The sequence below is a fragment of the Aotus nancymaae genome, unplaced genomic scaffold (genome assembly GCF_030222135.1).
Source record: "Aotus nancymaae isolate 86718 unplaced genomic scaffold, 86718_ANA_hifiasm-v0.15.2.pri h1tg000004l, whole genome shotgun sequence".
Taxonomy (NCBI): Eukaryota; Metazoa; Chordata; class Mammalia; order Primates; family Aotidae; genus Aotus; species Aotus nancymaae.
In genome coordinates, this window is record NW_026988415.1 from 24,289,394 (window position 1) to 24,316,272 (window position 26,879).

A 26,879-nucleotide genomic window follows, 5' to 3' on the forward strand; every position below is an offset into this window, starting at 1 on the left:
GACACATTTGTTCCTTGTACCAACCCCATTTTATAGACGGGAAGCCAAAGCATAGAAAGATGTAGTGAAATGCTCAAGATCCCATAATTAATCCATGTCTGAGCTAGGATTCCAGACCAGGAAATCAGGCTTTAGAGTCCATACTCTTTTTTTTTTTTTTTTTTTTTTTTTTTTTGAGACAGAGTTTCGCTCTTGTTACCCAGGCTGGAGTGCAATGGTGCAATCTCGGCTCACTGCAACCTCCGCCTCCTGGGTTCAGGCAATTCTCCTGCCTCAGCCTCCTGAGTAGCTGGGATTACAGGCACGCACCACCATGCCCAGCTAATTTTTTTTGTATTAGTAGAGACGGGGTTTCACCATGTTGACCAGGATGGTCTCGATCTCTTGACCTCGTGATCCACCCGCCTCGGCCTCCCAAAGTTCTGGGATTACAGGCGTGAGCCATCGCGCCCGGCCCATACTCTTAATCACTACGCTATCCTGGCTCTCCAGAAAGAGAGAAACACTTCTTCTAAGTGTTGAAAACAGAAGAACTGAAAGATGTAGTTGGATATGAGCATAAGGCAAAACAAAGATGAAAGCATAATGCCAAGTTTCCTAGCCTTGGAAACTAGGACGATTATTATGATATTAACAAAAATAGTGAAATCAGGCTGGAGGTGGTGGCTTGGTCATGTAATCCTAGCTACTTAGGAAGCCAAGGCAGGAAGATTGTTTGAGCCCAGGAGGTCAAAACCAGCCTGGACAACATAGTAAGACCCAATCTCTACAAAATTTTTTTAACTTAGCTGGGCACGGTGGCCTGTGTCTGTAGTTCCAGCTGCTCAGGAGGCTGACGTAGGCGGATTGCTGGAGCCTGAGAGGTCGACAGTGCCGTGAGCCGTGATCTGGCCACTGTACTCCAGCCTGGGCAACAGAGTGAATCCCTACCTCAAAAAGAATAGTGAAATCGGGATAAAGAATTTATTTATGAGTATTAAAATGTAGGTTATAAACATGTTGAGTTTAAAGGTGCTGGTGGCTTAGCCAGGTAGAAATGTGTAGCATGCTATTTGTGAAATTGAGAATGAGTCAAGGACTTTAACTTTGTGTAAATATAGCTAGATTGATATACTGCCTCCTCATAGCTTTCCTACAGTACATTGTTACCTCACTAGAATGTTGATGTCATGAGACAAGGATAGGCATAAAGTCAAATGCTTTATTCCAACATTAATCCTTAGAAGAATGGGTGTGGCAGCTCATAGGAAGCATACAAAATATGTATTAAAGTTTAGATGACACTAATAACCATAGAGCCTTGATGATTGCCGTAGAGTAAAACTATACATTTTTTAAAAACTAAGTGTCTTAAATGACACTAAACTGTGCATTGAAATACTATATACGGACGTTTATATGCCTTTGTCTTCATCATGCTGAGGATTTTGTTGACTCTGGGTTCTTTACATTTCTTCTCTCCCCTGTCATGTTTATTTATAGTGGTAAAAATAAACTGTTGGTGCGTGATCTGTTGGGCTATGATGCAGCTTTGTAAATATGTATGCAGCCCCTGTGCAGATCTTTGAGAGAAAGCTACTTTCCATGCCTTTGTAATGCTTTGAACATACCTTCTGCATTAAGGATACAGAAGACTACCACCGTTGCCGTGGTTGCCTGATGATTGCTAGTATTGCCTCTCTTTTGGACTCCAATTAGAGCTAGTGTTCTAAAGCATGGTGTGAGCCCTTAGCAATAGTGTTAAATGGGAATGGGGAGACAACTCTGTGAGCTCCTTTTCGTTTAGAGTAAGATTTTTAGTCTGTGTGAAGTGTCCTTCTAACATACAGCTTTGGCTTTGCCACTGAAGTATGCTATCAGATTTACTTGGGGACTTAGACGTGTATTTGAAGATCTTTGGTTTGAAGAGCTTCTTTGCTAAATTGGAGCCTTAGAATAACACCATGTAGTTAATTTAGATATACATCAAGGGGATTAACGAAAATTCATTTTCAGGAGAGGTAATGTCAAAAATTTTTGAGAAAGGAAAAACAGGTCAAATATCATTCAGGAAAGGGAGAAAAACTTCTGCCTAGTGCAATTTTAACGTTTTACCAAATCATGCCCAAGAGTGTTAAACTTTATACACAAAAAGTAGCTTTCTAACATACCAAGAAATACTTCTTAAGTAGCCACTCTGAGACAAGATGTAGTAATAATTATTCCAGTAGTAGTTTTATAAGTGATATATATATATACACTATATAGTGTTTATAGTTTTATAAGTATATATACTTTTTAAGTATATATAAAATAGTTTTATAAGTATATATATATAGTATATATACACTCTATACTGTATATAGTTTTATAAGTGAGAACACTGTTTTACTGATGTCTAAGACATGCATTTCATACCTCTATGAGGCAGTTAAACTTGCCCCTTTAGGTGGCCACAATTATAGCAATTATGATAAGAAGGTCTAAGCGAAAACCTGTAGATAAACTAAAACAAACTCTGCCATGGCTGAGCAATCCCATGGCCTACTACTAATGACAGATCAGGAGCCTTGAAAGTTAATATTTGTGGGGCCGGGCGCAGTGGTTCTCACCTATAATCCCAGCACTTTGGGAGGCCGAGGCGGGTGGATCACCTGAGGTCAGGAGTTTGAGACCAGCCTAGCCAACATGGCGAAACCCCATCTCTACTAAAAATACAAAAATTAGCCAGGCATGGTGGCAGGTGACTGTAGTCCCAGCTACTTGCGAGGCTGAGGCAGGAGAATCACTTGAACCCGGGAGACAGGTTGCGGTGAGTCAAGATCGCACCACTGCACTCCAGTCTGGGCAACAGAGTGAGACTCCATTTAAAAAAAAAAAAAAAGCTAATAGTTGCTCCTTTAGGGTGATGGTTTTACCCTGACAATCTGGTACCTACTGGGTCAAATGATAAGCATTTATGAAACAAATGTCTACATTTCAACATTCTTTGGCGTTCAAGGATACTATTTGGATAGGCAAAAGTGTCAGATTCATAATCAAAGGATTGAAACACACTCTTGCAGTCTGTAGCTACCACTGAGTAGAAGTTCACCTCGTCTTCAATAATTTGAGCTTCTGATCACTAAGCTAACCAAAATGTGATATCTAGAGTTAGGGAGAATATTTTATTTAGCAAGCAAGGAAACAGGATTTATTCCAAAGGAAAGATTCTGTATAGTGAAAAGGCCAACTGACTTATTTTTTCGAATTCAAAAGTTTTAAGTCAGGCATAGATTTTTCTGTCTTGTCAGGTTATTCGGATCTACCAAAGAACAGTTGACCAGCTCCTTTATAAAGGAAATCCAAAACCTTGTGACAATCCAGATCAATGAAACATTAAGCTGAAAGTCATTACAACTTTTGATCTTCACATGCCAGATTCCTTGAGATTTTTGTTCTTATCTGTCAAGAATTTGAGAATCATCTCAAGGTTTTGTATATGCTGGAGTGTGTTTCTGTTGTGACTCTGCTTGTATGTTGTTATTTGTTCAGTTAAAGCTAGCTGACATTTTGTATCATTTTGAATCTCTTCAGTTTGATTGTTCAAATTTAAGATAGTATTAAAACTACTAAGATATACTGAAGCATCATTGTAATACTGAGGCTGAGGGACAAGTATTGTGTTACAGGTTTTCTGTGTTAAAATGAGGAGATACTATTATACCTCGAACATAGAAAATGTGATATGTATCCCACAGTAAAGCCAAATCTTTATCATACCAAGGTACTTGTAAAGATTGGTTAGAGATGGTATTTAATTTAACCATATGCAATAAAAGAGATATGAAACGTCATCAACTAATATATTCTTCAAATTACTTTTAGGGAAATAGAGACCAAAAATATGTATGTGTGCATACATGTATGTACATGTACATGTACATGTGCACGGATGTGTACATGTGTGTTCTATTAATATAAAGTTAACAGTGACTTATAGTATTCCCACTCTAGTAGAATATTTGCTACTGAGAAATGGAAGAAGTTGATATCAGTAAAATGAAAATGATCCAAACACTTGGTGAAACAACACAGAGTACAAAAACTTTTGTTTGTAATAATGTTTACTATTATTGGTTGAATCATTGCTTGATTTTAGTGAAACTCTTGGTATACACCAAAAATTCTTTCAGCCCTTCTTAAACAGCTTGGGCTGGCATTCCCCACACTTGCCAGTATCACCTTACTTTTTTTTCTTATCGTTATTTCTTATATTAATCGTACAAAACAATGAGAAAATCCTCATAGTTTAGTTTCCCCAACAAAAATTGCAGTAAAGCCTAACAAAGAGAGGGTCTCTGTCTATTCAAGCTCCTTCGTCCTCTGTTCTTCCCTTTGCTTTCTCTTTCAGTCTGCTTTCCTCTGATCTTTACTTGATTCTACCAGATGCTGGGCAAATGAATATGTAATAATTTCTTCATTTTTATGGATTTTTACATCAGAAATGTCTTTTCCTTGTTTAGAATGCCTTATTTTAATATTGAAAAATTTACATAAATGTATACTTAAAAACTGATAACCAGATTTAATATTTTGGGGTGCCCAATGTGATCACCGTCTAATATTCAGGAAGGCAGAAAGGTCAAGAATAACAGAGTTTACGTTACTTGGAAGTTTTGCCTAAAAAGTAAATCTCAGAGAAGTGGTTCTGAGGGAGGCTCTGAAGGATTTACTGTTTAATCAAATTGTTCTTTGTCAGCATGCAACAAAGAAGTGTTCCAGTTATATCTGAGTTCAATTTATACAGGTGTTGTTCATTGTTGACATGCATAAAGAAACTTATTAAAAATGAAATGTCTCAATAGAACTTTAAAGTGTCGGCCTATATTTTTCATGTTCTTTTCCAATACATTTGCACAGAAAAATGTTTATATTTTAGCATTCTTTTGTCATATTTTGTAGCCTGTAATGTTAATGTATTTTCAACAAGATAGAAAATATTACACATGGAATAGAACTATTCATGAGACAAATGTATTAGAGCAAATATCATTTCTATCTTGTTTATAAATTATACAACTGCCAGCATCTGTTTGCTGTTAGTTCTTCACTCACACCAACCCCACTGCTGATTATAGGAAGATTGGGATTGAAAAACATCTTAGAATCAGTCCAGAAACTCCATTTGGAACTGGAGGCAATTGCAGAAATGTTGATGCAGTTCAAAATGAGGAATGCTTATTGCTTAAGATCTGCTTCTCCATTTGTAGTAATTTATTTTGTAGAGGATTCCCTCATTCATGAGGATATTGCTTCCCACCTGGATACTTGCTGTGCTGAAACCATAAATCTGACTTGTGGTTATGGTTTGTATCTGTGGAGGGTATTGTGTTGAGGAGTGTAAGAGACAAGTTAAGTCATATCTCCAGTTATTTATTCAATAGAGCAGTCAGTCTCTAAAGATAATTGTGGTTTTTTTTACCGATTCTCTTTTTCTTTTTTAAATTATTATGAAATATTTCAAACATGTAAGATAACATAATGAACAGCTGTAAACCTACTACTTTGCTTTAAAAATTAATAAATATAAACAAAATCCCTATGTATGCTTTGTGATTACCATCTGCCTCTCTTCTCTGCAGCAGAAACCACTATCCATATCTAATCATTGCCATACAATATACATTTTTAGGCTTTTCCAAATATGTATATATCCATAAAATACATTGTATTGTTCTGCGTGTGTTTAAATTTCATATAAATAACTTGCTTTCCTCCTTCACTGTTATGTTTCTAAAGTTTATCCATATTCAGATATGTACCTCTACCGTATTCAAGTTGACTGCTATATTTTTTGCACTGCATAAACATACTAAAATTTATATATTTTTTCCCATTGATAGATATTTAGGTTCAGACACACATACACACTCTCTAATATTAATAGGTATGCTTCAAAATGCTCTTGGATATTCTTGGCCTTTTCTGTTTCATATGGATTTCAGGATCAGGTTTTCAGGTTCTATGTTTGAATATTTACCAGAATTACATTGAATTTATAGAACTAGTAGAGAAAATTGACATTCTAATGATATTGAGGCTTGTGAGCCGTGAACACAGTATATCTTTCCATTGATTGGGTCTTTTTATGTGTTCTTCAATAAAGTTTTAAAATTTTAGGTAAAGGAATGTGGAACCTTTTTTTGCTATATTTGCTATTATTGTTAATGGGACCTTTTATTTAAAAAAAAAAAAGTACATGTTCTAATTTGCTGCCTGCGATATCTAGGCATGCTATCGACTTTTTCCTTTTGACTTTATATTCAGCAACTTTGTTATCCTCTCTTGCAGCTTTCATAGTTTACTTGTATGTTCAATTTTATCTCTTCCTTTTCAGGCATTTCACTTTTTTTATGTCTTTGGTTGCCTTTTTGTGCTGACTAAGATTTCCAGTACAACATTGAGTTAGAAGCCGTAGTTAATTCTAGTATTTCTTCTGACATTAAGAGGAATATATTACTCTATTTCTGTACTAAATATGATGCTTACTATAGGATTTTGGTAAATCACCTTTATCATACTCAGTGAGTTCTCTTTTAGCCCTAGTTTTCTAGGAGATTCTATCGTAACTAGGAACTAAATTTTAAATGGTACTCTTTCTACATATAATAATAATATTATAATTTTTCCTTAATCTTTATGAAATGTGTTAAAGTAAAATGGAATAATTCAGTGGTGAATTACACTGATAGATTTTTCTAAAGTTAAACCATCCTAGCATTCATGCTTACTTGGCTATGACTTCTTTATATTGGTGTGTGCATGTGTGTGTGTGTGTATGTGCATGCATTTTTGGTTTGATTACCAGATATTTTCTTGGAGATTTTTACAGCCATATTTATAAGTGAAATTGGCCTATTAAGAAATTGTTTGTAGAGCTGGGCAAGGTGGAACACACCTGCAGTCCTAGCTACTTGGGAGGCTGGGGTGGAAGAAGCACTTGAGCTCAAGAGTTTAAGTCCAGCCTGGGCAAAATAGCAACATATCATCTTTAAAAAAAAAAAATCATTTTCTCTTTTTCTTACCCTATTTTGGAACTAGGTTATAGTTTTATAAAATGATTCAGGATGGTTTCCCTTTTTTCCTGTTCTCTGGTATCGTTTAAAATAGAGATTATTTATCCTTTGAAATTTTGACAAAATACATCTTTAAAATCATGTGGGCAATTTTCAGCGTTTTTAATGTGTATTCAGGTTTTCTATTTCTTCTCATGTCCATTTGTTTTCTCGAAAAATGTCTACTTTACCTAAGGTTTCAGATTTACTGGCATAAAATTGTTAATAGCAGTCTCTCATTTATTTTTGAATTTTAATCTTTAATGTTTATTTGTATTCTTTCTTTTTCTTTTTTCTAGCTCTATTACCTTGCCAGAGATTTCTCTATTTTTTATATTCATCTCAAAAATACAGTTTGATTTTGTTGATCTTCTCTGTTGTTTCCTTGTTTGCAATTTCATTAACTTGTGTTCTTGACTTTATTGTTTTCTTCATCTACTTATATGCAGTCCTTTTTCTAACTCCTTGATTTGAACACTTTGCTCATTAAATTTCAATTATTCTTCTTTTCTACAACATGCGTTTCAGGGTGTAAATTTCCTCTAAGTTTCTGTCTAAGCTGCATCCCACAAGTTTTTATAAATAGTATTTCATTGTTATTCAGTTTCTAATTCCAATGTAATTTTTGAAACATAATTCATGAATTATTTTTAGGTGTGTTTTTAAAGAACACCTTTCTGGGATTTTTCTTTTGGTGTCTTACTGATTTCTAATTTTCCTGCAGTTTGTGAAGCAGTATAATCCGTATGCTGTGGAATCTTTGGCATTTGTTGAATCTTGCTTTGTAGATGAATCTTTGTCAGTTTCTGTGAGTTATTCTGTGTGTGCTTGAAAAGAACATGTATTAAATAGTCACAGTTTTAAGTATCTGTATATGTCCATTAAATTAAAGTTGTACTGTCTTTGAGGAATGATGACTTTATTCATTCCTTTTCAGTGTTTATACAAGTTTTCTTTTTCTTGCATAATTTCATTGGCTAGGACCTCCAGAATTATATTGTGTAGAAGTGATGATCATAGGCATCTTTTCTCAGTCTTAATAATACAAGAAAAGATTTCAACGTCTCAATATTTGTTATGATGTTTGCTGTGGGATTTTGTAGCTGCTCTTTATCGAATTTAAAGTTTCTTTTAGTCTTAGTTTAAAAATTAAAGTTAACTATCACCATTGCAAATCTTAGTGGCATGAAGAAACAAAAAAAATTAAAGTTAGGGGCCGGGCACAGTGGCTCACGCTTGTAATCCCAGCACTTTGGGAGGTCTAGGCGGGCGGATCACATAGTCAGGAGTTCGAGACCAGCCTGACCAACACAGTGAAACTCTGTCTCTACTAAAAATATAAAAAAATTAGCTGAGTGTGATGGTGGGCACCTGTAATCCCAGCTACTCGGGAGACTGAGGCAAGGAGAATTGCTTGAACCGGGGAGGGGGAGATTGCAGTGAGCTGAGATCGCACCACTGCACTCCAGCCTGGGTGACAGAGTGAGACTCAGTCTCAAAAAAATAAATAAATAAATAAATAAAGTTAAAAGTTCTTTTTAATTAAAAGTTAACTTAAAAGTTCCTTTTAAACTGGGTGTGGTGGCTCATGCCTGTAATGCCAGCACTTTGGGAGGCTGAGGCAGGTGGATCACCTAAGGTTGGGAGTTTGAGACCAACCTGACCAACATGGAGAAACCTAGTCTCTACTAAAAAAATGCAAAATTAGATGGGTGTGGTGGCACATGCCTGTAATCCCAGCTACTCAGGAGACTGAGGCAGGAGAATTGCTTGAACCCAAGAGGCGGAGGATGCGATGAGCTGAGATCACGCCATTGCACTCCAGCATGGGAGTATAAGAGCAAAACTCCATCTCAAAAAAGAAAAGTTCCTTTTAGTCTTAGTTTGCTACAAGTTTTTATCATGAAAGGATGTTTAGTATTTTATCAAATACTTATTATATATCTACTGAGATGATAATCTGGTTTTTATCTTTTATTCCATATACGTGATGAATTTCATTTGTTAATTTTCAAAGGTAAAAGCAATCTTATATTTCCAGAATAAGCATAAAGTGGTCATAATATTATTTCTTGTTATGTAAGGCTAGATTTGCTATGTTAATTTTGGTTTAGGATTTTTGTATCCATGAATGAGATCTTCATGAGAAAGATTGGCATATATTTTTAAAATAATATCCTTCAGAATTTTATATTAGGGTTATGCTGACCTCATAAGGCATATTGCTAAGAATTTCCTCTTTTTCTATTTTTTGGAAAAGTTTATTTAAGATTGGCAATTTTTCTTTCTTAAAAGTTTGGTACATTTACAAATGAAGTCATCTGAAACTAGAATTTTCTTTGCAGTAATGTTTTCCATTATGGATTAAGTTTCTTTATAGAAACCATTCAGTTTCCATTTTTTTCTTGTAGTTTATTAAGTTGGTTTATTCTAGAAATTTGTTCATTTCATCAAAAGTTTCAGATGTATTGACAAAAAGTTGTTTGTAATATCCTCTTAGGATATTTTATGTCTGCACTATGTATAGCAATGTCATATTTTTTATTCCTGATATTAGTTATTTGAGTTTTCTGTATTTTCATCTTGATCAATCTCCAGTAGAGTTCATCAATTTTATTGATCTGAGCAAATCATCAAGTATTGACTTTGTTGATTCTTTCTATAGTGTATATACTCCTACTATATTACTTTTAGCTCTTACAATTAGTATTTTCTTCCTTCTACTTTCTTTGAGTTTACTTTGGTTTTCTTTTTCTAATTTCTTAGACTCGATACTTAGGTCATAGTTTTTCAGCTCATTTTTCTTTCTACCTTATAAATTTTTCTGTACATGTGGATTTAGTTGTATTACACAGGTTTTGACATGTGATACCTTCATTTTCATTCATTTCAAATTCTTTTCTAATTTTCATGATTAAGTCTTCTTTGTTTCATGTTTTAATGTTTTATTCAAAAATGTATTTCTTGATTTCCAAACATGTATGGATTTTAGAGTCACCTGCTATTACTATTTTCAAGTTTAATTCCATACTGGCCTTAAAATATCCTATGTATGATTTTAATACTTTGAAATATATCAAGACTTACTTTATAGCCTATCACATGGTCAATATTTATAAATGTTCTATATACATTTGAAATACATTATGTGTATTTTGTAGTCATTTATGGCAATGTTCTATATATATCAATTAGATCAAATCTGTTAACCATGTTGCTCAAATATTTCATATTCTTTCTAATTTGTTTGCTTGTTCTCTAAGTTGGTGTCAGGGGGGCCTGTAAAGTCTCTGACTATGATTGTGAATTTTTCCCCCATTTTTTCTTCTTTCAATTTTGTTTCATTTATTTGGCTTACTGCTTTCTTCAGTGTTGGAAATTCCTTTTTTTTTTTTTTTTTGAGACAGGGTCTCAGTCTGTGGCCCAGGCTGGAGTGCAGTGTCATGAACCTGGCTCACTGCATCCTCAACCTCCTGGACACAAGCAATCCTCCCACCTGAGCCTCTTGAGTAGCTGTAGGCACATGCCACCACACCCAGCTAATTTTTGTATTTTTTATAGAGATGGAGTCTCACTTTGTTGCACAGACTGTTCTCAAACTCATGGGCTCAAGTGACCTGCCCACCTCAGCCTTCCAAAGTGCCGAGATTACAGGCATATGCCACTGTGCCTGGCCAATGTTGGAAATTTATTAGCCATTATCTATTCAATTTTGGTTTTTTTCATTCTATGAGACTGAAAAAGCCCTACTCAGCCTCTGAGCCCTCTAGCCCCCTCTACTATAATTGACAGATGCTGCTACAGGAAAAGCATCCACAAATGTCAAGCTCTTCTCTCTGGCTTTTCTTTTTCTTCTGGAACTTGGCACAGTAATTCTTTACTGTTTTTTCAACTCCACTAACTCCCAAAAGATTTTAAGTATATTTTGTTTTTTTCTAGTTCTCATCAGAAAGGAATGGTAAGAATTACTTAGGTCCCTATTACTAGAAACAGAATTCCACCTTTATGTTTTCATACGCATACTTGACAAAGTACCAGTTACCTAACTCCTGAATAATATAAGGCTTTCCAAATATTTCATTCAGGACACTCCATCTTACATATTATTAAACGATAGTATTTCATTTCTACATTGCTTCCTAGCTCCAGATTTTTTGTTATTATTATTTTATACTCAATAGTAGGTGCTTCTTTGCCATCTCTCTGGGCTAGTGGATACAGTTTATTACTAACCATCTTACTGAGATTGCAGCCTTTCAAGTGTCTCCAGCTTTACGCTGGAGATTTAGTCCAACTCCCATCTGAAATGGGTCCAAAACCTCATCTCTTTTCCCTTTGTGGACCTAAGTACCCAAGCCCCTACTCATAATTGTGTATAATAACCCACAAGGCTACCAGAAGATTGACTGCTTTGGGTTTTAGCATCCTCTTTGCTTCTGGCAATTGAGGATTTCTCCTTTTTGTCAGTGCAGACATGCAATTTAAAAAATTGTTACATTATATCCAACATTTCTAAAGGTTTATATTGAGATAGTTTGAAAATAGCCTAGTCTGCTATTTGGGCAATACTGTCCATCTAGTCCTATTACTTTTCAGACGGAAATCAGAATGATGTACTCCTCTGTGTCTAACATTTATAGTTGTGCAAAGCAATACATGGAAAATGTTTGCTTCTAACTATTCTAGTCAGTGCTGACTTGACTGGCTTTAACCAATTAGCCCCTAATCTTATAAAGGCCCTTTCAGTTCAGTTTTTATTGTCTTGGAGGGAGGCCATAAAGGGGAACAGAATGATAATATCAGCCTTACTACAAAAACTAAAATTATAAATACAGATTATCAATCAGAGATTCAGACCAAGATTTGGGGATCATGGGCTCTTTCAGGATAATTCTACCTGAGCTACCACTTTTTAAGCCAATGCCCACCTTTTTAAGATATGTTTTTCTGTGTGCTAGACTCTTCTCACAACCTGGGGATTCCCTGCACACCTTTCCATTCACTTTTCCACCCATTCTAATTTGGCTTTTCAACTACATCTTTATCAGTACAGCTCTTCCTAAAGTCATCAACAAATTTTATGTTGATAAATCCAATGCGTACTTCTCTGCCTGTGCTTACTTGACCTCTCAGCAATATTAGATGTAGTTAAACACTCCTTTATTAAGAAGTATCCTCTTGTGCTTTAGTTACACCACAATTTCCTAGATTTCTTCCTATCACTCACTGCCTTCTCCATCCCAGTTTCCTTTGATGGTTCCTCTTTTTTCTACCTGATCTTTCTTCAGGGCTCTTCTATTCTCTCTTTAGGGATATCAACCAGTTAGTTCCATGCCTCTAAATACCACCTTTATGCTAATGACTGCCAATTTTATATCTCCAGTCCTAGCCTGTCGGAATCATATATCCTACTGGTTGCATTGGCATTTTCACTTGGCTTTTTACATATATCTTAAGGTTAATCTGTTTGAACTTCCACCCCTATTTTTCCATCAGCCTGTCCCATTTCATTAATGACAGTGTTATCTATCCATATGTTTAAGCCAAACTTTTATTTTTCCCTTTCCTTCATCCTTATATCCAATTTTGAGCAAGACCTGTTGGTTAAATATATTTCAAATCTGTCCAACAGCCTTGTAAGCTACAAGTATTATTACTTCTATTGCATTCTTACACAGAGATTAAAACAATATGTTAGTAGGTTGCCTAAGGGTCCATAGGTACTGAGCAGAGGAATCAGGGATGCAGGTATCTTTATTTCAAATCCACTACTCTTACCATCATACCCTGACCTTCAAAGAATACTTGTGAGTAAACTCATGAACAAATTGATCCAGATTATAATAAAACTCATAATCATGGCTTTATCACAAGATTGTTACCATCTACTGAATAATAACTCTGCTATCTGCGGAATATATTAAACTAGTTTAAGAATTTGGGACTGTGAAAGAGACAACCTGGCTTCTAGAATACCCTATTTTCCTTGCAGGAATATGTGGCCTATTGTTCCCAAAACATATTTCATTCTTTCCGTAGGTTTTTATCCTACTTCTCTTCCTCCAGCAAAGGAATTAGATCAAGAAAGAGGCTTGCCATGCTTTTATGTTGGTTTATCTATTGCCATGACTTTGTTAATATTCAACATTTCTCAACAAAAAATCAAAGGGACAAAGGAGAGAATCTCAGCAGAGATTATTATATTGTCTAAATACTGAGTAGCATTTCAAGATAAGAAAATGTGTTATTTAATCAACCAGGGTTAATTTTACATGCTGAAAATAAATGCAAATATTGTTAGTATGATCAGGAAAACCAGTTGGTTGCCATCATTGGCGTCTTTATCTTTTGTATATTATGAATTTTATTAAAAAGTTATCTTTGCAATTAATGAACTTGTCTTTCTGAATGAAGTTAGGGCACTGTTTTATTGGTATTTTCCCCCAATGATATCTTATAGTATCATAAAGTCCCTGCAACATTATCTGTGATCTTAATGAATTTTTAGTGAAACCAAGTTGGCATTTGTTTGTCATTAATTTCATTTCTAAGCCTGGAATGCTATTATCATTTTATGGACTTCTCAAAATCAAATTTGCCTTAGAGTTTTATATTGTTATTAGAGACTTAACTACCTCTTTTTAGAGTTTCTTGCACATTCATTCAGATGCTAGAGATCTTGTAACATCTTGTTTATATAAACATTTCATTTAAAATATAAGCATAGGCAGGGCATGGTGGCTCACATCTGTAATCCCAGCACTTTGGGAAGCCGAGATTGGAGGATCCCTTGGGGCCAGAAGTTCAAGACCAACCTGGTTAACATAGCAAGATCCCATCTCTATTAAATAAATGAATAAATAAATAAAATATACGTATAGACTGGGATTTTTGGTAATTCTAATGTTTTTTGGAAGAATGGTTGCTGATTTTAACAAATATGTTAATATGTCTCCTTTGAATTCCCCACAGAGCTCTGTACCATGGAGTGTGGTAGCCATGGAGTCTGCTCAAGAGGAATTTGCCAGTGTGAAGAAGGCTGGGTAGGACCAACATGCGAGGAACGCTCCTGTCATTCTCACTGTACTGAGCATGGCCAATGCAAAGATGGAAAATGTGAGTGTAGCCCTGGATGGGAGGGCGACCACTGCACAATTGGTAAGTACCACCATACTTTAATCAAAGTAAATTGGATTAATTGAAGCAATAATAGTCTAGTGAGTCAATCACTAGGCATTTAGTATAATTTGAGTTTGGAGTAGAGGAGGAGAAGGAAGGTTGGTTACAAGTTTTAAAGCTTTGTGAACTGGCAGGTTTCTTCTTTGGTTGATGATATTCTACCTATTTCCTGTGTTGTTTCCTTTCTCATTACTTGAGTATTCCTTATATTTTCTGCTTTCAAGTGCTTTGAGTTACTCAAGTGAAAGATGATACATGGGAATAAAGTGTCATTGGTTAATAAGAAAAGTGGAGGCCAGGCGTGGTTGCTCACGCCTGTAATCCTAGCACTTTGGGAGGCCGAGGCAGGTGGATCACAAGGTCAGGAGTTCAAGACCAGCCTGGTCAATATGGTGAAACCCTGTCTCTACTAAAAATACATAAGTTCGCTGGGCTTGGTGGCGCATGCCTGTAATCCCAGCTACTCGGGAGGCTGAGGCAGGAGAATCACTTGAACCCAGGAAGCAGAGGTTGTGGTGAGCTGAGATCGTGCCATTGCACTCCAGCCTGGGCAATGAAAGTGAAACTCCATCTTAAAAAAAAAAACAAAAACAAAAACAAAAAAAACAAAAGTGGTTTTGTCGTGAAGGTAACATTCACTGCCCATTTTTCCTTTTGAAAAGTATAGGTTGTTTCAGCTGAAATCACTTAGAGGCAATTTCATTAAATGAGACTGCTTTAACAGGGGCCATTCGATATCATTAGAGTCTGTCTTTAATATATATGAGGAAGGCACTTCTGACCTATTATCAATAGAACATTTGTGTTGAATTGTTTATCTGGTAGTATAGAGAGTTGGTCCTGAAGCCACCACTCTCTCTTCACCCCTTATTGCTAATTTCAAAAATTCTCAAGATACTGTCTGGGCAAATGATCTGTGAGTATGGAAAAGCCTATGTAATAATCTATCACGTGATCTTCACACTATAAAATATATTAAAAATAAATATTTCAGTTATAGAACACTTTCTTTTCCTGAAAAACAGCAAAACCCTTAACATATATTTATATCCACCACAAAGGTTTCTATACAAGAAACCTTGGCAGAGAAAAGTTGTCATTAATACAGAGTAACAAGTATGATTCCCATTGTTCAGCTAAAGAAAGTGGGTCACAGAATGTTCCAGTGACATTCCATGACTACATAGAAAATTCAGGCAGAGCAAAGGCAAATGGGCCTTTGGATACCCAATTCATGATTTGTAGGCTTTTCCCCCACTAGACTATACTACAGCTTTCATTTTTAGGTGAAGGTATTTTGTTATAATGGTTGGAACCTGCCAAAGTAATGTATAATATATATAATACATATAACATATAATCTTAATAAACTGCATTACTACTCTACTAAAGGTACAGTAAGTCTTGTTCTATGACTGTGGAAAATATTCAAGATTCATTAAAAAGTTGGAGAGGGGTGAGATTCAGACGCAGCTTAAGTAATTACATGCCTGTATTACAGTAAGTTTATTGCCTTCACATAAGAGGATTTAAATATTGTGATGATTACCATAGGTGGTTACTCCAGAACTCCCTTCTAAAGATATTACTAATAAGAAGTTGAAGCCAGTGCTCTTTCACAGAAGTTATTACTGAAATGTGAAAATGCAGTTCTTATACTTCTAATGAAATATGACACTTTTTAGGAAGCCTAATAGAGTTTCTTGCAGAAATGCCATTAATATTGTTCTCACAGAAAATATTATTCACAAACTACACAGGCCCATGTACCAACTTTTGAGCTGCAGGAATTTCAGCAGTTCACAGTTTGCTGTTCTCCTCCCAGGCAACAGATGGTAAACCATTAGTACATATTGTATAGCTTTCATCTCCCAGAAATTCATTCGATCACTCTTTTCCCTCCTTTTTAGCTCACTACTTAGATGCTGTCCGAGGTAAGATTTTTCTCACTAATTTTATAACACAAATATATTTTTAAAAGAAAATATGCGTGTGGGAAAGAAAGGGTGGTGTTTTTGGCATTTGTGTTGTCTGTTTTTATTTTTGGAAATCTTATTTAAAAATAGTGTTGTCAGTTTCATGCTTTAATAGTCAGACTTAAAGGTAATTTGTTTTTTCAATATCAAAGAATCACTTTTTACCATAGTATAGAATGGAATAATAAGCAGTTTTCAAGATTTTTTTTTTCTTGTCTTTGTATTGAGTGTGTGTGTGCATGTGTGTGTGTGTGTGTGTGTGTGTGTGTCTGGATCTGTGTGTATAACACAGGTAATTATTATATTTTTAATAATTTAGTAATTATTAAATAATTTAGTTCAGTGGATTAACTTTTTCTTTAACATAACAATATAGCTCCAAGTCCATATACAAGAACTCTTAAGTCCTTACAAGGGCAGGAGAATTATCCTCCTAGAAGTATCATATCATCCATCCCTCTAGGGAGCTGCCTTTAACAGAGACAGCAAGCATCTTTCTGCCAGACATTCTAGTGCTTGTCATTACCTCAGCTTCAGAAGTTTTATATGTCCCAAATTATTCTTTACTTCTCCTTAATTATGTATTGCCAATCCATTAGAATAGAACTACAAAAATTCCCTTCTCAAACCTATGTATGCTCATCGTATACTATGTCATGAGTATATTACATACATAAAGCTTTTCATCTTTTCTAACAGGCATCTGTCATTTTATTTTTAAGTTTCTTCTTCCTCTGGTCTGTTGATAGTTTCTTGAAAAAATATTTAGAAGGAACACTGGGGTGCTTCTATAGATCTTTTAAAAGTTGTTTTTTGTTTTGTTTTGTTTTTCTCTTTATATTTTTGGAATTTTCTTTCAAAGAAAGAAAGCAAAATGAATATTGATTGGACTATTTCCAATAAAATCCAAGTCTGGTTCTGTATTTCTACTAGGAAAATATCCAGTAGCATTATCATTGCTTTTTCCATTTATCTGCTCACGGAGCATGTGGTACATGTGAAGTTACCCTTTGCTAGAGCTGTACTCCAAACTACTGGTAAAAATAGTAGGGCATCCCTGAGAAATTTAAAGTCTAAAGAGGAACCATTGTCAGTGTTGGTGCTTTATCAATGGATAAAAGCTATTTAAATACTATACTTTCCTCTTGACTTGATATTTTCCAGTTCTCTATAATTCAGAAAGTCTAAATCTGGCATGTATTAATTCCATAAACAATTATTTAACATTTAATATTATTGTTACAAGCATAATATCTTGCAAGCTTTTGAAAGAGATGCCATAGAAGTAAAGATTTCAATCCTTAGTCCGCAGATGAATAATAATCTTGAAGAGAAAAGCTGAATCAGATGCAAAGCAACTACAGCACATTTCTAAGGCACCATATGAACAAATACTGAATGATGTGGCCTGAACTATATACCAACATTCTTAAGTCCTGAAGCAATACATCACAAGGGAAAATCAGCACAGACTAGAAATAGAGAAAGTTTCTCTTCATAGGAACTGCTATCTTTTTCCAACATATTGGTCATAACTAGATACAATGTCAACCATATAGTTTTGATTGAGATGAGGAGATATGTTTATTGAAAAGAAAAAAAAAATTCTTGCCCCTGCCATAGTTTTCTTTCTATGTGAAACCAGGGGTTGGGAACTGGGGTTAGCATTAATAAAGCTTAATTGGCTCTCTAAGGAAAACTACTGCAGAGTAAGGGATAACAAGTTCCCTGGGAAGGTTTTGCAAGCAAGCAGGCTCCTCTTTCATTTATTCAGCACCTCATCTGAATGGGGCCCAGATGATTAGATACTTCCCTATAGGCAGACGCTTCATTGTTAGCCATCCCATTCTGATATCTCCGTGACTGTTACTCTCTCATGTCTTTTCAGATGGCTGCCCAGGGCTCTGCTTTGGAAATGGACGATGTACCCTGGATCAAAATGGTTGGCACTGTGTGTGTCAGGTGGGTTGGAGTGGGACAGGCTGCAATGTTGTCATGGAAATGCTTTGTGGAGATAACTTGGACAATGATGGAGGTGAGTCGTTTATAAAATGTTCACTTAAGAAAGGAATAGCGCAGCCTCTAGCACAGTGATAATCAACCTGGCCAAGGGTGAAAATTAGGAATCTCTAGTAAAAATGATACTGAGTTATATAGGGTAATACTACCTTTTAGTCTCAATCACATTAAGAAGACATTATTTATTGCATATATACTATGACCAGGCAGTACTCCAAATTTTTTGCATGTGTTATGTATCATTTAATTCTCACAATAGCCCTAATAGGTATAGGTACTACTATCTTCCCTACTTGTAGATGGGAAAATTAATGCTCTGGATGGGGATAGTAAGTGACTTTTCCAGGATCACATAGCTAGAGAGTAGCACAGCCAAAGTTCCAATTTAGGGCTATGTGACTTCAGAGCATATTTTCTCAACTACTACACCATGCTACCTCCCATCCCCATGGCATTTATCATATCAAATTAAATTAACATACCGCTATTCAAGTTCTCTGATGTTAGCATAGTTGGCACTATACACACTAAAATATATTTTTTTGTCATTAGGTATTTGGAGCTCCCTCTAGTGTGTCTACCTCTTAGTAACACTTTATACCTTTCAGAGGACATAGCATCAAGACAATTTATGGTAGAATTTTAAATATTTAATCAAGGAGCTGCAGATGATAGTTTTTAAAACCATTATGTGGCTTCAAGACCTCAGAGTTAACACTTCTCTTAGGAAAGCCAACAAAACATCTAACACACTGTACAATCAGACCTCAAAACTGCCAAAATCACCTCTGACTGAGCCTAAAACAACAAATCCTCACCTTCCACATACCTTCTACTTGAGGAAACGTAAAATTAACAAAAAAAATTTTTTTGAATTTCCATATATTAGCTTAAAAGGAAGTATATTATTAAATTTGACTCCTCACATTTTTATAACTGCCTAGACAATTGCATTCCTTGTCATTTGAATTCAAACATGGGGCAGACTTATATTAATAAGGTAGTAGTCATGGCTTAAGCACCAAATTGTATTGTAAGAGTTTCTTCCTTTACTTGTTCTGGCTAACAGTTAACCTTTTAAAACCTTTAAGACCTTATCAAAATTAAGTGGAGGCAACTTTGTGATTAAGAACACAGAGATTGGAAGTTAAACTGTCTGGATTCAGGTACTAGCTCTGGCTCTTATACTGGCTGTATTATTTGGGGCAAGTTTTATGGTATCTCTATGCTTCAATTTCCTTATTTCTAAAATGGGGTTAATGATATTAACTGTCTAATAGGGTTGCAATAAGTATTAAATGAGATAATTCAAGTGAGCCACTTGAAAGATAGTAAACTACACCACACACACAAGCGCGCGCGCACACACACACACACACACACACACACACACACAAACTTAGAAGAGACTGTTTACTACCGATATAACTTGAGAACCTTGTTTTGGAAACTGGAGTCAAGTTTTCAATTTAATGATCCACTGATAAACTAGTTTATTTTTATGGCCCTCTAAGACTCATCTTCACTTTCCTTTTTGTCTTTTTCATTATATTCCTCTTACCTGGTATGTCCTTATGTCTCCTCTACCCATTATTCTCTGTCCATAATTTAAGTCTCAACTTAAACCATATCTCCTGTGAAACTTCTGATATCTACCCCCTCACATGGTGTTGATAACATATACCATACAATCAAGCACCTAATTATATTCTGTATATGGTTTTCTTGATACATGTTAAGCATGACCCATCGCCCATAGTTATATTCTCAATATATTCAAAATAATAGTATCTCACTTGTATTCAGGATTTACTATGTGCCAAGCACTGTGCTGAGCCCCTTATGTGAATTATTTCATTTGAGCCCCTTATGAATTATTCCATTTTATCCCCATTATGTAGGAACTTTTTTGTTTTTCAGACAAGGTCTTGTTCTTTCTCCCATTCTGGAGTGCAGTGGCACAATCTCAGCTCACTGCAACCTCTGCCTCTGGAGCTCTTACCTTCCACCTCAGCCTCCTAAGTAGCTGGGACTACAGGCACACACCACCACGCCTGGCTAATTTCTGTATTTTTAGTAGAAATGGGGCTTCACCATGTTGCCCAGGCTCATTTCAAACTCCTGGGCTCAAGCTATCTGCCTGCCTCAGCCTCTGAAAGTGCTGGGATTACAGGTGTGAGCCACTACGCTTGGCCAGGAACTACTATTGACATTATTTTACAAATTAGGAAACTGAGAGACACAGAGAAGTCAAGTAGGTTGTTAAAGATCACATAGTAAGCAAATGATACATCCTGGATGTAAACATAGGTGGTCTGCTTCATTCTAAAAAGGATTTGGTAAAATAATAGGAATTTCTCAGTTATATATTGATTAAAATGTTATGCTCAGAAAACACATTAACAACCTATGCAATTATCATTTCCGGCTCAGTTAAGGTTGAGCCAATGTTTCCTGCCTTAGTAAAGTAATAAAAATAATTGAATATTTAATTATCACCATTTTTTATGGCCTCAAGGTTATCTCAAGGCAGCCAAAATGTTTAAAGAATGGATCAATTAAATATTAATGAATTATCAATTCTCAATGCCTGTAGTCTATGTAGATACAGAAGGCATAGAAGATTTCACGGAATGTGTATTGACCTGTGAACATTCCTTAAAACTATGTATCTATATGCAAATTAAAAATCAAAGACCTTGATATGAGCTCAGTGTGTTTTTATGATTGTCTCTTTAGGGAGCAGGGGGGAAGGCTCCTTGAGATTTCCAATTACCATTTTTCCCTATAGTAGGATTAAGATGATATTGATGATAAATATAGATTCAGTTCTACTTTGAGACGGAAAGATAGATTGAATAAATTCTAAAAGCTCCATGACTAAAATTTTAGACCAATAATTCCATTTTTATACTGTTTAAATATAACCCCTAAGAATACATTAAATGCCCTTCATTTGGTAGTCTCAGCTTTCCAGCTTTCTATAATAGCTGGTTTCATTTAGTTCAATACGACTAATGATTAATATTTGCTTAATATTAATATTAATATACTTGTCTGTGCATGTGTGTATATGTGTGTGTTTTAATTACGTTAGAAAGTACCAGTTGAACCTTTTTGGGAAAAAGTGGTCCTAATTTTAAAAATGTAATTCTTAAGAAATCTTCCCAATCAAAAAAATCACTTTCAAGCATTTGCTTCAAGTAGCTTCTACCTGATTACTCCATATTATAACTGATACTTAAAGAATGGTGGAATTTTTTGCATCTAATCAGCTTTGAATACTCATTAGTATTGCTGCTACTTCCTGCAGCTTTGACTGTAGTTACACTCTGATTCAATGCATTGTGACTCTCAGTAACTAATTGGGCTGCATTCAATATGTGGGTGACACAGCTGGTCCAGAAACTACTAAAGGCTCCTTGAACAGTAAAAACAGAACAGAAAAAAAAAATAACCTTTGGATGTTTTTTCTTAAGTGCAAAAAAGGAAAGCTATCTTATGTATTGTGTATAAGAACTAATTATTATAGAAGTCACAAACCTATGAAATGTCTTGATTTCATTCATCTCTTTAGTCAACAAGTGCCTACTACATGCACAACCCTATACTTGGAGGAAAAAGACTTATTATGGCTACCACATTTTCATTTGTGAATTATGTGTCCTGATCTGGGGTTTTGTACACATGATCACCATACATTACATGAACGTATGAATTAGCATCAGAAAAAAGTCTGAACATTATATTAACTGAGTCAAAATAGCTAAAACAAACAATAGTGAAAGGAAGATAGAACTATCAGACACTAAAGCATATTTGAAAGTTGTGATAATTGAAGCAAAGTGGTACTGATGTGAGAACAGACAGATTGATGCAATGAATAAAAGCTCTAGAACACACCCAAGTACAAAATTTAGTATCTTATAAAACTGGCATCAAAAATCAATGGGGAAAATAAGCATTATTAAATAAATGGAATTGAGACAACTCTTAGGAAAAATGCCTTAGTTTTTTTATTCATAATATATACCTAAAGAATAAGATAAACAAAAGCACTTCAACTGGATTAATGAGTTGAAAGTAAAAGAAAACCAACAGAATTTGAAAAAAATATATAGATGATAGATCTTACAATAAGAAAGCACTTTGTAAACATAAAAAGAAAGGAAACCATAATAGGAAAATAAACAATAAATTTGGCTTACTAAAAATTTAAAACTTTTTTACTATGTTTAGCTAAATGTATAGACCATCCAATATCTAAATATTTGCAGACATCAAAATCTACGCTATCTGGTATGGTAGCCACTGGCAACATGTAGGTATTTAAATTTAACTTAAATAACAGAAAAAAATTTAGGTTCTCAATTGCAATAGTCACGTCTCAAGTGCTCAATAGCCACATGAGACTAGTAGCTACTGTACTAGACAGCACAGCACTAGAGCATTCCCATCTTTAGGAAAAGTTCTATTGGATAGTGATGATCCAAATGTTTCACTCAAATGTTTACCTTTCAGCCAAACATGTCATATTAAGTACCTGGTTTTCCATTCATTAATTACTACTTCTTGCCAACTATTGTGCTTGGCACTCGGGAGAAAATGGTAATACAAGTTTCTGCCTTCATGGAGCTTATGGTCTAGCAAGGCAGATAGATATTAAACAATAACCCACACAAATAGGAGGGGACTTCAAAAAGTTCATGGAAAAGGGGACTTAAAATATAAAAATTAAAAAATATAAACTTTGTTTCTCAACAAAAATATAAACTTTATTTCTACATCAAGTTCAAGACAATTTTGTAAGGGATGAGTCCATCCTGATGTAACTGAGGGCCCTGGGAACTTAAGTAGTCTTCTTTACATTGTTAACTAAAGAAAAATGAGTGCCCTTCAAAGATTTTTTAAGATTAGGAATTTAGAAGGAGCCAAATCAGGACTGTGAGGTAAATGCCTAATGATTTCCCATTGAAACTCTTTCAAAATTGCCCTTGCTTAATGAGAAGAATGAGCAGGAGCATTGTCATGGTGGATTAGGACTCTTTGGTGAAACTTTCCCAGGTGTTTTTCTGCTAAACCCTTGGCTAACTTTCTCAAAACACTCTCATAATAAGCAGATGTTATCATTCTTTGGCTTCTAAAAAGTCAACAAACAAAATGCCTTGGACATTCCAACAACTGTTGCCACGAGCTTTGCTCTTGACCAGTCCACTTTTGCTTTGACTGGACCTCTTCCACCTCTTCATAACCATTGCTTTGGTTGTGTTTTGTCTTCAGAGTCATACTGGTAAAGCCATGTTTCATCTCCTGTTACAGTTCAACAAAATGCTTTGGGATCTTTATCCCATTTATTTAAAATTTCCATTGAAAGCTCTGCTTTTGTCTGTTGCTGATCTGGGAGTAACAGTTTTTGTACCCATCAAGTGGAAAATTTGCTAGACTTTAATTTTTCAGGCAGAATTGTATAAGCTGAACCAATTGAGATGTCTGTGGTGTTGGAACTACTCCTGCTGCTAATCACTGGTCCTCTTCAATTAGAGCACAAACAAGATTAATCTTTTCTCACAAATTGATGTGGATGACCTGCTGCTGCAGGCTTCATCTTCAGCATTGTCTTGTCTCTTCTTACAATGAGTTATCCATTTGTAAACTGCTGATTTCTTTGGGGCATTGTCCCCATAAACTTTTCATAAAGCATCAGTGATGTCATCATTCTTCCACCCAAGTTACAACATAAATTTGATGTTTCTTCTTGCTTCAATTTTAGCAAAATTCATGTTGCTCTCACAGGGACTCTTTTCAAACTGATGTCTTATACTTCTTAGTGCCTCAAACTAGATCCTGTTCAGACGTGTTACAATAAGTTAGTATTACTTTATTTTAATGCAAAAAAAACTCCTTGCATAGTTTTCTCATGAAATACATTTTCCACGAACTTTTTGAAGATCCCTGTTTGAGGTGGAAATGGACTAGGCTCTAAAGTAAAAGAAAGCCGCAAGTCTTTGCGGCTGGAACATGAGTCAGGAGGAGATTAGTATGGAAAAGTAGGCAGGGGCCAGATCATACAGAACATTGTGAGTTTACAAGATCTTTAGTTACCATACAAAGATTCCATTTCATTCACTCTTATGGAGTGAAGGACAGTGGTCTCTGATATTGTGGAAATATTTTCAAGGAGGCTCAAAAAATGTAGAGTAAGAATGTTTAATTCAAACAGCCTTTTTTCTCTGATCTTTAAAGTATTTATCACGTTTGTCCAAGCTTCTCTGGTATAAACTCTTCCAGTGGTATATATTCATATTCATTGGTAAAATCAATAAGTTAATTGCCTAAAAGAGAATAATCTTCCAGGAATCATTCTTCATAACAAGTCACCATTCATTAAGAGCAACAGCTATTTGCAAGCCTCTTTTATGATGTAGTGTTTCTAGATCTAGAAAACAGCACCATGGGTGAATTATGAACACATATGAACTCATGGATCAATAAGCCTCATGTTTGGAATGGTACCGGCATGCTTCAGTGTTTAATAAATAGGAAAATGAAAGAGAAAGAACAATGAATTTATAACATTTACTCCATTTAAGGGTCAGACATCTCTCCACATTTGCTTTTGAGATTAGGTTGGAGACAAAAGACCTGGCATTAGAAAGCATACTTCCAATTATTCTTTCCTCATCATACTCCTTTAATTTCAAAGCAATCCATTTATTAAGGAATCATCACTTAGCTATAAGACCCTAAAGTGCCCAAGTGCCTCTAGATGCAACTGCAAAGTACAAAATCTCATCTCTGTAACTGTTCACCATTGTATGACTGGGCCTGTCACATTATCTGTCAACTAAGGCTACTAATACTTGACATCTGCCTACTTTGCAGTGATGAAAATGAATGAGAAAATAGTTGAAATATAGTCATTTAAAGTGGATAATAAAAGTGTGCCATCAATGAAGAATCTATTAATAACATAATTTGATACATTAGTTGGATATTTATTAATCTCTAGGCAAATTTTAAAATGTCATAGAAATATGATATTTAGGGCATCCATTTATTCATTGTTCAAATATTTAATGAGTGTTCATTTTTGTGGAGTTGAGGGATAGAGTCTCACTCCATCACCCAGACTGAAGTTCAGTGATGCAATCTTGGCTCCCTGCAACCTCCACCTCCTGGGTTCAAGCAGTTCTCCTGCCTCAGCGATGGAGAATTTTTTTTTAAGACAAGATGGTTACCAGAGACTGGGAAGGGTAATGGGGTTTAAAGGGGAGTTGGGCATAGCTAATGGTTACAAAAGTTGGAAAGAATGAATAAGACCTACCATTTTTGTTTTGTTTTTAATTTTTTGTTGTTGTTGTTTTTTGAGATTGAGTTTTGCTCTTGTTGCCCAGGCTGGAGTGCAATTGCACGATCTCCGCTCACTGCAACCTCCACCTTCTGGGTTCAAGTGATTCTCCTGCCTCAGCCTCCTGAGTAGCTGGGATTACAGGTGCCTGCTACCATGCCTGGTTAATTTTTATATTTTTAGTAGAACAGGGTTTTACCATGTTGGCTAGGCTGGTCTCAATCTCCTGATCCTAAAGTGCTGGTACTATAGGCGTAAGCCATAGCGCCCAGCCAAGACCTACTATTTGATAGCACAGCAGGGTGACTACAGTCAATAACTTAATTGTGCATTTAAAAATAACTGAAAGAGTGTAATTGGATTGTTTGTAACACAAAGGATAAGTGCTTAAGGGGATGGATACCCCATCTTTCATGATGTGATTATTACACATTGCATGCTTGTATCAAAATATCTCAAGTGCCCCATTAATCTATACACCTATGTACCCACAAAAATTTAAAATCAAAAAAATAAAAATAAGGCATGAAAAGGAAGGTTAGGGAGTGTAAGATGGATGAAATTTTAAATAAGGTACTCAGGGAAAATCTCACTAAGAGATGACATCTGAATAAAGACCCAAAGGAGGTGAAGGTTAAGCCATGTCGATACCAGGGAGAACATTCCAGGCATAGGAATAGTGTGTACAAAGGTCCTGATACAAGACATTGCTTGGGAAATTCAGGAACACCCAGACAAGTGGAAAGTAGATTGGCAGAATAATAAGAGGTAAGATCTGAGAGGTAAGAGGGAGCTGGCAAAGAATCAGACTATGAGGCAGTAAGTCATTGTCGAGACTTAGGCTTTTATTCTAAGTGAAATGAAAAGCCATTGATGCAGGTAGGCACCAGGAGGACATGAACATTAGTGGCATACAAACAATGTATTTTTCCAACCCAGAAAAGTTTAATGGTATGTGGTTATAGCAACAATAATGATTTGGGCAGGCCAAATTCTGAGTGCACTTGAGTCTCTCTCACTTTCTTTTTTCTAACACAGTAAAATCCAGGGGTGAAAATTAGCCTGAATAAATGGAGAAAATGAATTATAGACTATTTCCAGAGGAAATACAGTTCTATTACCTTCAATACATATAAGGGCGACAACTAAGCTAACAGGAGTGCCTAGTAGGAGGCCTGCTTTAGTAAACAGTTACGAATGATTTATAGTTAGTCCATTGCTTATGGCTTTCTAAAATGCCTAAGATTTTGCTTTACTGAGGTACTGAAATGATCAGCCCTT

The 26,879-nt window shown here is 35.4% G+C and overlaps 1 protein-coding gene across 1 annotated transcript in view; it reads left to right on the forward strand.

Annotated features, from left to right (window-relative positions):
- The window catches only part of TENM1 (teneurin transmembrane protein 1), a 789,930-nt gene that overhangs the window by 593,808 nt on the left and 169,243 nt on the right, over window positions 1-26,879 (forward strand). Inside the window, exons 14-16 of the mRNA XM_012475269.3 lie at window positions 14,049-14,234; window positions 16,166-16,189; window positions 18,120-18,266. Coding sequence (XP_012330692.2) covers window positions 14,049-14,234; window positions 16,166-16,189; window positions 18,120-18,266 — 357 coding nt within the window. The remainder of the gene's footprint in view (window positions 1-14,048; window positions 14,235-16,165; window positions 16,190-18,119; window positions 18,267-26,879) is intronic.